This window comes from Triplophysa dalaica, chromosome 19 (genome assembly GCF_015846415.1).
Source record: "Triplophysa dalaica isolate WHDGS20190420 chromosome 19, ASM1584641v1, whole genome shotgun sequence".
NCBI classification, from domain to species: domain Eukaryota; kingdom Metazoa; phylum Chordata; class Actinopteri; order Cypriniformes; family Nemacheilidae; genus Triplophysa; species Triplophysa dalaica.
The window spans coordinates 14,737,959-14,749,257 of record NC_079560.1 but is presented as its reverse complement, the minus strand read 5'-3'; the positions used below and the strand labels follow the sequence as shown (position 1 = coordinate 14,749,257).

Sequence of the window (11,299 nt, the reverse complement as noted above, 5' to 3'; positions counted from 1 at the left end):
CTGAGACCAAGCATTGAACTTATGTTTTATTGCAGAGATCACACAAGTAGTACAGGTTTGATAATACTATTAAGAGAGAGAGACAGACATTCAAAAGTGACAAACCATCAGAAACAAACAAGTTCAACCTTACAAATGTGCAAAAGAGCAGCCAAAGCAATAATGTAGTGCTTTAACCTATATATCAGACAAATGTGCATGTTTATTTGGCAACTGGCAAAGAAATACTGAACTATTAGTTATCTTCCAGAATTACACTTTGGAAATATAAAGCAAAATATTGTATATAGTGTGTATACATATTAGAGATATACATGTAACTCCTATTACCTCAAATTATATGTACAGTTGATTCTGGTTTGCATAATACATATAAAAGATGTCTCATGAGCTATACAAAACCAGTCTTCATATACAATTTTAATATTCAAATCACATCCAAATTACAGTACTGTGTTACCGTAACATTCTGCTTTTACAGTGAAAACAGTCAAGAATGCAAATGATAAAAGAAATTGTAAAACTATGACCTTACAAGACCAGCAGAATCACTTATCAAAATAAATCCAACAAATAAGTGAACAAAGCCACCTGATTATATTATAAAGCTTAAATGTGTAGGTTAAAAAGCAAAAAATTTGATCTTCAGCCAAGATTAATATTTAACCCTGCGCTGGATGGGAGTGGACGGAGGTGAGGGCTGTCGCGAGCGCAGTATGCGTGTGTAAGGCGTGGTGACCTCTGCCCGCTGACGAGTCTGTCTCGCGGGGGTCTTAGATGGAGTGCATGAGGGGAACAGGGAGCGGAAGAATTGTCGTTTCTCTGGAGGTTGGTTCTCCGCATTAACTGCCGCCGCCGCTGCTGCTCCGCATCCTCTCTTCTTACAGGAGCCGGGTGTCACGGAGGGCTGGGGCGGCAGAGAGCCCTTCAGCTGCGCCAGTGTCTCCTCTTTCCTGCGCAGGTCTGCTTTGACCAGCTGCAGGCTGGTGTGCAGCTCCACCAACATTTGGTCCTGGCCGACAGAGAGACGGGAAGGAAAGGGGAGCGGAAAGGGTTAGAGAGGCCAGAGTGTAAAAAGTGAGGCTGGAAGGTGGAGTTATCCGAGCAGCGTGTGTTTTAATTCATTCACAGATTAGATTATATGAGAACATCACCAATAGGAGAAATTAGAACGAGAGACACCATTCCAGAAGCATGCGAATCAGTGAGCTCTGAATCATTTCAATGTTATTGTGTGCATTTTGTTCTTGGTATGAATTTCCACAATCTAAACCAGGGTAACAGGGTTAAAGAGAGAATGCGGAAAGAAAGAAAAACAGGAAGTGTTGGTGCAGTAGAGACTAAGAAGCATTTATAGTTTAACCTCAAGATAAATTAAAATTGCTGGCTAATGTAAAATGTTTAGATTATAAGGGTACATTAGTCTAGAAATGACAGAAAATGTGACAATCTTAGAACACTAACTGTGTGTGGTGTTTAAATGTTACCTGTTTGGCGAGTTTACTGTCTGCAGATGCTAGCGCGTGACGCAGCTTCTCGCCGTCTGTGTTGCGGCAGCACGCCCTCTCTCCAGACTGGAGCTTAACACCCAACATCTGTAACTCCATCCTCAACTGCTTCAGGTTCTGAACGCAAAACACACACAGTCTGAACATACAGTCCATCTTATTCTACAATTTGTGTCTCCTGGACGGACTCATTTTAACTTCTCATGGATAGAAATCAAGGCTATGACAATTGAGATACACATTACAAGTCAAAAGTGTAGGATCACTCTTCATTCATATTTTTCCAGTTTAGAATAATATCAAACCCATAAAAACCATGAAATAAAACAAATGTAGCTGTGGGAATTATGTTGTAACTAAAAGCAGTCAATATAATTGAACTCCATGTTATAGTTTTGCTTCTTTCATTCTTGACTAGAATTGTACACTTCGCATTTTATCATCCAGCTATCAACCTGTGAAGCTTTTTATACATTGCTCAAGGAATTTCCATCTATGCTGGACTTATTGAATGCTTTTATTAGTGTAGACAGTGTAGGATAAATTACTCAGAAAGAGTAATTAATTACTAGTAATTACATATTCAATAGTGTAATTGATTACTGTTCAAATTACTCTCCAAAACTTATTAAATTATTAATTACTTTATAAATCCTATATCAACCTTGATTGGTTAAGTGATTCAAGGATAGACATTAAACGGCTCATTTAATTCACTCAAATAATAGAAAACTACATAAAGTACACAGCAAAATCGCCAGTGTTTAAAAAGGTCAAATTAACTCTCACATGTGTATATATAGAAGACACTTTGAGAGTGTTAATTTCACCTTTTTTTACCAAAGTATTACAAATGTGAGAATTATACATTAAAGCACAAATTGTAAAGCTAGAATTCGAATGTAAACTATTGCACACAATAGTTAGTTTAATTACTTCAGAAGTAACTATTTATTTACAGAAAAAAACAAGAGTAATCCCTTACTCTACGTTTTCAAGGGAAATTAATTAAATTAGAGTAACTGATTACACCCAACAAAGGTGTGTGTATATATACACATATATTTTAGACCTTTTTAATTATAAATTCCTTCAGTACTGTATAAAAATATGTATTGTGGTCAGTCTAGTGTCCGTTGAATTTCAACAAAATCAAACCTGGAGTGATAAAGTCACCCAACAGCAATGTGAAAGACTGACAGTACAATGAAAACTGTGTTAAAAATCGAGGTCATCACATTACAAATATTTTTGAACTTTTCCAAAAACATGTAGAAATATGACTGTTGTATTGCTTAGAAGCGAATATGAACTTGTTTTCTTTGGCAGTATCTGAGGTCTGAAAAATTACAGAACATCAAAATATTTTTAGTAGTTCACAGAATTAAACCAAAATAATAACCTAAACACATACCTATAAATAGTAAACAAAATATCAGAAAAACAGTCTGTGAAATGTCTCACGTAATATTCAGCAGTAAAAATGATGTATATCTAATTTAAGGACCTTAATCCATATATATAGGCAAGGCTCAACACTTTAATAAGAAACTGAAAGACTGCATTCCTCACCCTCTGACCCTCCTCTAGTTTCCTCTCCGCTGTAATCGTCACGGTGTTGGTGGTGCCAGAGAAAGAAGGATTTTCTTGGAAGCGCTTCAGTTCTACAAACAGACCAACATTTATGTTATTCACTCATGACCTTTCGCTTCAGACAGTTATTACCAGTAAGAACCCACTATGCTTTCAAAAAGAATGCTTTTTTTGTTGGAAAACAGAACAAGTTACCGAGTGTTTTCAGCTGCAGTTCAGTTTGCTTGAGGTCCAGCTCAGCTTTACACTGATCCAGTTCAGCTTTACACTGCATGAGCTCTATGCTCTCGTGTTCTGTGTTGTTTCTGTGTGTGGAAGCCACGCGGCGTGAGCGGCGGGGAGCATTAGCGTCCGTCACAGGCGGGAACATGGGAGCTGGGGCTATACCGCCCTCTTCCCTCTCTTTGAGAGCAGCGGCAAGTTCTCTGATCTCCTCGTCTCGTTCCTTCAAGAAATCATATGCGTCAAGATCTTTTCATGTTCCCATTCACACCTGCATTTTAAAGTGACAAGAGAAGGGTGGTCCCTTCGGTGGTTTCTGGAGTTCATTGGCTAAAACTGCCTCTTTCACAGGACTGACCTCTAATTCTTGGCTGTAATATTTTTTCAAGCTGCTTTTCAGGTTGTTGATCTTGTTCTCGCACCTCTTCTCATTTAGATCCCTCTCGTTCTCCAGCGTCTCACTGCGCAACAAGGCAGAAATTTAAAACCACCAACGATAACAACACATCTTCATACTGCCTGCATAGGTGGAAAGTTTATATGGACTCCAAGATCTGTAAAAGTTTAAGGACCTTAATCCAAATCCTTTGGTTACCTGAAGTCATCCTGCATGCGGCTGATGACCTCCATCATTTCAGCACACACCTCCTCTCGAACCTTGACCTCCAGTTCGTCTTTCTCCTGCCGCTGACGTAGCACCTCGCGCTTCAGAACATCGATGGCCTTCAGGAGGGCCTGCCCAACACAAATACATCCAGCTGAAACAACTGAACACCTCTGAAGGATAAATTCGAGGAGACTAGAATGAATCCAACTGTGTGGATTTACCTCCGGGTCAAACATGGTGATGTCTCCTTCCTCATCGCTCTCCTCCTCTTCCTCTTCTAGCAGTGTGGTGTGGTGTTGTGGAGCTTGCTGCTCACGGAGCAGTGACAAGATGTACGCCACACGTGTCTTACTGCACGGGCCGTGCACCAGCTGAAGTTTGAACGTCAACGTTTGGTGAGTATTTAAACGCTGATGCACAGAAAAGTGAAAAGAACAGCATCTTTTTACCTGTGTGGCGATGGCAGAGAACTTGAGTGCTTGGAGGGTCTCGTCATAGGTGGAGGCGCAAGGGTTGATGTTGACCACCATGCAAGAGTGTCCGTGACCACAGAAGAAGCTCTGGAGGACTCTGGTTAACTTGCTGTCTCTGAATGGAACGACCAGGGGAGGCCGTGACCTGTACACATAAGAGAATCCATTTGATTCAAAGTCAAGGAAAATCCAGTTATATATTTATAACATCTAATTTGGTTTCAATGTTGGGGTAAAATAACCATCTAAAGGGATATTTAACCCAAACATGAAAATTCTGTAATCATTTATTCAGCTGTATGTGACTCTTTCTTCTGTTCTGCACAAGAGAAGCTATTTTGAGAAATGTCTCAGTGGTTTTGTGTGTTCATACAATTGGGGCTAGTGTTAGTGTTGTTTACCAACGTTCTTTAAAATATCTTCTTTTGCATTCTGCATAAGGAAGTAAGTCATATAGGTAAAGTATTGTCACTCACTTATTGTTCTGGTTGTGTCTCAGTGCGCTGATGCAGCGGCCCAGTGTGAGCAGGGAGGTGTTGATATTATTCGCCTCTTTCATTCTCTCTCCGTTCTGCTGATCCTTACAGCGCTCCGAACCAGCCAGATCACACACCGAGAGCCTGCCGATTAAGACGGTGCCAAACACTTTAGATTACTTCAGAGAGTTCTGTCATTTAAAGTCTAGATTATAAAAGACGAATCTAAAAGAACTGAGACTTACTCGCTGATTCGGGTCTTCTGTTTTAGATCCGCTTGGGCCTGCACTTGTAGAACACGGATGGTAAAGATGCTATGACTAAAAAAGTGAAAATGTAATATTAGCCTCACGCAACAAGCATGTTTACACTTATGTTAACTTGTTGAACTACCATCTTCATGCATTTACAGACAGATCTTTTTGCTTTCCTGTAGCTCAGAGGTAAGCGCATTGGGTTGTTAACGCAAGGTTGTGGGTTCGATCCCAGAAACAAATGTATAGGACAATGCAATGTAAGATGCTTTGGATAAAAGCGTTTGCCAAATGCATTAATGTAATCCTTTTGTACGTAGCTTTTAATTGACATCTCCCAACCATTTTCATTCTAAAAACACATCAGGTTTAGTGATGGCGGGTACCTGCGGCTGGAGTTGTGGTTTAGATGAGTGCTGGAAAAGCTTTGGTTGCGACGTCCAACCTTAAGCACTTTCCAGGCTTCTTCTGCACTTCGTACGTGAATCCATGTCAGATCTAAAGAGAGATCGTTTTATTTACATTTTACAGAGAACACACTTGTAGCCCACAAATGCAGGCTACTTGTCATGAAAGCAGTTTGAAAACATCTCTGTGCTATTCCTACCTTTCACGTAAGGGTTTCCATATTTGTCATCGCTGAGACGTAGAGTGGCTCTCTTGCGGGACTGAAGAGAAGGCGGAGCATCCAAAAGGTCGTACAGAAATTCGTTGTAGATCTCATAAAATGAGACCCAAACAGAGAACTGAGCCCCTTCCTCCAGATCCTCCCCACCACTGAGGGACAAACCATTCGCCTCCAGACAAAAACCATCTGAATCTGGAGCGCACAGACCAATTGGGGTTAAAAGCAAGGTTAAATGATTCATTGTGTGGAGGGGCAGATAGATGCTCACCTTCGAGCTGTGTTGCTATATGACTGGTAGTTGAGAGTCCACCGATGCCGCTGTCATAAGATAGACCTGCACGCAGTCTGGAGTCATCCTAAATAAAGCACTGACAGTCAGATACAGCGCAGGCAGCATCTCTATAGTACAATAGATGTTCTTGTCCTCATGTCGTCTTTCACCTCTTTCAGCAGGGCTTCACGTCCTGTTTCCTCAGCGCGGACCTCACTGGCATCCAGTTTACGGACCTCCTGGCTCAGTACAGGCTTGAGGTCCATGGCCGAGTACAGTCGGCCAGATAGCTTAAGAAATACAGACACCAGTGCCCTTGGCAACAGACCTGCCTCTCCACCGCTCCCTGTTCAATCCATGCAATGACAGGACAAGTTATCCAATAGAAGCGCAATGTTGTTTAAAGCCATCATTCACCTACAAATTTTTATTATTTTATTTATTCACCCTCTTGTCATTTTAAACCTTCATGATTTTCTTACGCAGAACACATAAGAAGATATTTTGACGAAGGCTGGTAAGAAAAAAGCACTGGCCACATTCACTTCTATCGTATGGACACAAAACCAATGCAAGGGAAATGTGGCCAGTAAACAACATTCTTCTTCTGTGTTCTGCAGAAGAAAGGAAGTCACACAGGTTTGAAATGACAAGACGGTGAGTAAATGAAGACAGAATTTTCATTTTTGGGTGAACTGTTACTTTTAATTTAATGAAAGATGGTGTATTGTTGTCATTTTACCTTGTACGGTATAGGTTTTGCCAGAGTTGGTCACTCCATAAGTATAGAGGAGGCGATTCTCTCCATGCAGAACATCTCGCACCATCTCTCGTATGGTGTGATCATAAACTTCCTGCTGCGAAGTTTGTGCTCCAAATATCTGGAGGAACAAAACAGTCCTTCAGTTCGATAACATGAATATTTGACACCATACTCATTGTCTTTAATGTTCAAAAGTTAAGATAAAAAATCTTATTTTTTTTTACTGGAACTATACATTTTTTCATGGAAAAAGCTGTGTGCATATCTTTGCGGTGTCTTTTGATGTTATACAACGTGCCAAGTTATACATTATATAAAAATGCATCACATTGGCTTTAATATCATCTGTGTGACAAATAACAATGGATTAATTTGGATAACTTGCTCACATTTTCAAAGATTGTTTTATACATTATTACATGATGTGTTTACTGATTTTTATCACACACTCCATTCTTAACCAGAACTCTTAATTCCACAAAATTAGACCAACAATCCACTTTCTGTACACAGTATTTCCTATTATTATGTCTTCATCAATTTTGCAAATTGACATTAGTCCGAGCCAATTAAATTAGGATTGTTGTCAGTTTTTTTTACGAATGACATGGATTACCTTAGTGAATGTAAACTTGTGCAGGCTTTGTGCAACCCCTCGCTCTGCGTTCTTCATGTTGTTGGAGTCTTTGGGCGCTCTGAGCAGGAGGCTGTCCTCAGACTGCACGTTCACACAGCCCTAAACAAAACATTTCTATCATGTACAATCATCGCTTTTGTAATCATTCCTGCAAAAACATGAGGTCAGAATAGCCAAAAACACCGCACCCAGCCTGCGCCTCACAGAGGCGTGTCAAATTCCTCATGACTTTACCTGCTCCCCTCCCCGCTCCTTCTCAGCCTCGGTAAGAGGACGAATCCTCAGAAAGACCTTTAGCTTCTCTGATCCATCATCAGCGCTGCCTCTTCTGCTTACATCCCCCTTGGGCTGTTCCGGGTGAGAGAGGAGACGATGTAAAGACAACTAACATAAGCGCTGGAAGATCTAATGCATTACAGTGGAGCTATTCATAAACAAGCAGCTTGTTTTACCGGGGGAAAAACATAACTTACAGCCGTTTGTAATGAAAAGAAGAATTGTAAAGGAGTCAAAGACTTGAATAAACATCAATGTCACATATCTGGGGCAAGTGTCTAAGCATCTAACACATTTCAATAAAAACTATAGATATGTTCCACTAACACACTCAGTTTTGTTAGACAGACACCACATGCTTTTGATGTTTTGTCACCTAATGTAATGTCATTCATATACTTATAACTGTGACTTGAGCTTCTGATACAGTTGTGGGACAACTGTGTTGAAAAGAGATGTTATAACATGCCATCATACCGCTTTAGCTGGTGTTTGGGTGTCTGCAGCAGGAGTTATGACTGAAATCTCTGGGAGATGGGACACAAACCGCTGAGATCTCATGAGACCTCCAATATCAGCAGCCGTGGATTCAAAGACAGCCCCGCATTCATCATCATCGGACAGTATTCCGCAAGGAGACGCCAATGTCAGGGCCATTACAACCGATCTGGATCTGTAATAACACAACTCGTGAATAACATGACCTATTCGTTTTAGAGAAAAGCAGAAAATTGTATTCAACTGGGTGGGGGTTTCGATTGCTAATAGCAGTTAGCATAGAATATCGTGTCATTTAAAAGAAACGTATACGCTTACCTTGCTTAATGACGAGCTCTGGAAAATAATACAATCCAAAATGCAATGTTACGAATAAATGACACCCACAGCTAAACTAAGTATAAACCTAAATAATGTTTCACTGAGCGCTTCTGGTCTGTCCACCTGCGATTTCGTACTAACGGCTACAACTGAGACAATGACCGATTCGAAAACAGCGCTCCGTGCTCTCCACCAATCGGCTTCTATCAGAGCTCCAGGGCATGACCAATCAGTGTGCTTCACATAAAGTTTGTTTCTGATTGGTCAATATCGCAACGTCGCCACTCCTTAATAGGCGTTCCAGTCATGGTTCCAGCGATGTTTTATGCATGTGTATTATTCAGTAATGTTACATACTGAGGCGCGATATTTGGCTGGCATAGAGGTATGCAAACTTGTCACCTGTCGGCGAAATTCGCCGTTCTGGATCCAAAATGTGTCATTATTGGTTAATGGGTCATTATATCCTCTAGATCCCATGAGTTTTCGAAAATGGGGGTGAAGGTCCTCAGGAAGTCTGTGAGTTTTTGAACGGGGTCGCGGTGAATGGAATTATGAGAATCATGTGCAGATGTCAAATCACTAGCGGTGAGTTTGCGGGTTGTTTTAAATGCTGCGCAGTTTGAACGCACATACTCAACTCATGAATCAATAATATATTAACTTCATCGAATTGCGCGTCATCTGCGCATTTTTGACTAACTTCAACACAACCGTCAGCAGGTAAATGGCTCGTATAAGGCGCGCTGGTTTGTTTGCCTTGAAAGAAATGGCGCTGACCCAGGGAACACAATACTGTATATGGTAAGTGCGTTAACACACTGACAACCGCAAGCATCCCATTTATGGAGAATCCCTGCTGAGTAAAAGGAACCGTACTGGACAAATAGTTTTCTGTCACGTCACTCCCTGTAATTGTTTAAGGAGTGCAACGCAGCCTCTGTTGAAAAAATGAATACTTTGTTTTCTAAATGGGTCGTCTTTCAATTTAAATCTGGCATCCTGTGTTGTCTGAAGTGAACCGAGCACCTCGAAGTAAATGTGAAGAGTTTATTTGCGAAAACAGATAACTGATGATTTTATTCATTTTCATAAACCATGTTTTTCACTTTGCATTCCAAGCAATATCGTTTAAACAGCCGGGTTGTTTTAATTGAATAATAATAACAACTCGAATAATATGGATAAGTAACGCAATAAAAACACAATGAAACAAATGATTTAGGAAAATGATGATTTGCAAATGATCTCTTCATATTATTGTCTATCCTAGACACTTTTCGCAGACTGTGAACTATTCTGATTATCTGCATTGAATTAAATGAAATGAAATACAATTTGTTATAATTATTGTGATATTTGTATTGGTTGTGCTCAAAAGTGTGCCTACCCTTGGTAAATATGATCAAGGAAGGCTGTGAAAGTGAAAATAAATCTGCATCTTTTCTTGATAAATGTTGCAAAAATATAACCTCTTCATTGGAGATTTTTAAATAAGGGGATATGTCATAAGGAAACAAATGTATTTTTTCTCTAATACACATTGCTCATAATTATTCATACCCTCTGTGACTGAATTGATTTTTAATGGCTTTGAATTGTGTGATTTCTATTGCAGGTCTTTCTGTGGGACCCAGCAAAAGACATCAAGAGGCCTGAACAGATGTTGGCCTGCAGAACACAACTCTGCTGTTCCATGGATGTCTGACTTCTACCATGTTATTAAAGGGATAGTTCACTCAAAAACATCATTTACACCCTCATGACATTTCAAAACTGTATGACATTTTGTTCAGCTGAAGACAGAAAGTAGTTCTTCCATTGGTCCCCATTCACTTTTTGTATTCCCCTATTTATGGTAGCATATACTTTACTTTAATACCTCTTGGTTTGTATTTGAGAGTATATGACTTTAATATTAGTCGTGCAGAGAAGGTTTGTATGCTTTAACATTGTATATTTTTTAATAAATAATAAAGCAACGTAACAGAATGTTGCAATAATTGATTGCAGGCTAATGTGTTTATTAGTTTGAACTATTTTTGGACTGTTAGTGTTAATGTTTATTATCAGAAACAGAAGAGCTTTATTGCCAAGTGTGCTTGCACACACAAGGAATTTTCTTTGGTCTTGGAAGCTTCTAGTACAGACATTCAACACAATAACTATACAATGTGATAAGATTTGCAGTCTAAAAGACTCAAATATGCATATGTAAAATAAAAGACTATTGTACAGAAAATTGGGGATATTAACATAAGAAACATTGTACAGGGTAGAATAAAGTACAATCTACATATTAACAGATTGTATGTACACTTGTGCAAATGGATAATGTAGTAAGTAGATGTAGTGTTGTATACATGTACAAATAAAATGTACATATAAGTCACTATAGTGCATACTGTAGGAGTAATGAAAGTGGAATAATGCTCTTAAGGAGCAGTTATCTGTTTAGTAGGGAGATTGCCTGGCGAAGAAGCGGCTTCTGTGTCTGGAAGTCCTGGTGTTTGATGCTCTGAAGCGCCGGCCAGAGGGCAACGGTTCAAAAAGTTTGTGTGCAGGGTGTGTGGAGTCAATAATGATATTTCTTGCCCTGGTTTTCATTCTGGAATTGTACGGGTCCAAAAGTGTGGGCAGAGGAGCACCAATAATCTCAGCACTACGCACTGTCCGTTGTAGTCTTTGTAGGTCTGATTTGGTGGCCGAGCCATACCAAACAGTTATTGAAGTGCACAGAACAGATTTGATGGGGGCTGAAAACACATCCTT

The 11,299-nt window shown here is 39.9% G+C and overlaps 1 protein-coding gene and 1 long non-coding RNA gene across 3 annotated transcripts; one reads left to right on the top strand and one right to left on the bottom strand.

Moving 5' to 3' along the window:
* Positions 1 to 8: 8 nt before the first annotated feature.
* On the bottom strand, positions 9 to 8,667 carry kif20a (kinesin family member 20A). 2 transcript variants are annotated; one of them, XM_056731914.1, is made up of 19 exons: positions 8,525 to 8,667; positions 8,186 to 8,381; positions 7,667 to 7,780; positions 7,412 to 7,531; positions 6,775 to 6,913; positions 6,203 to 6,378; positions 6,030 to 6,117; positions 5,741 to 5,953; positions 5,520 to 5,631; positions 5,125 to 5,199; positions 4,880 to 5,023; positions 4,380 to 4,548; positions 4,152 to 4,301; positions 3,919 to 4,058; positions 3,682 to 3,784; positions 3,297 to 3,546; positions 3,081 to 3,172; positions 1,488 to 1,625; positions 9 to 1,012 (listed from the first exon to the last, which is right to left on the bottom strand). In XM_056731914.1, the coding sequence occupies exons 2-19, from the start codon at positions 8,363 to 8,365 to the stop codon at positions 656 to 658; spliced, it is 2,760 nt and encodes a 919-aa protein (XP_056587892.1). In that variant the 5' UTR covers positions 8,366 to 8,381; positions 8,525 to 8,667; the 3' UTR covers positions 9 to 655. The 2 variants fall into 2 exon arrangements, with proteins under 2 accessions (XP_056587892.1, XP_056587893.1); XM_056731915.1 differs by lacking the exon at positions 9 to 1,012 and adding an exon at positions 1,040 to 1,267.
* Positions 8,668 to 8,806: 139 nt separating this feature from the next.
* Positions 8,807 to 10,541, top strand: LOC130408201 (uncharacterized). The gene is made up of 4 exons (XR_008904731.1): positions 8,807 to 8,912; positions 9,001 to 9,115; positions 9,248 to 9,331; positions 10,146 to 10,541. It is a non-coding gene; the product is annotated as an uncharacterized LOC130408201 (long non-coding RNA).
* Positions 10,542 to 11,299: the final 758 nt, after the last annotated feature.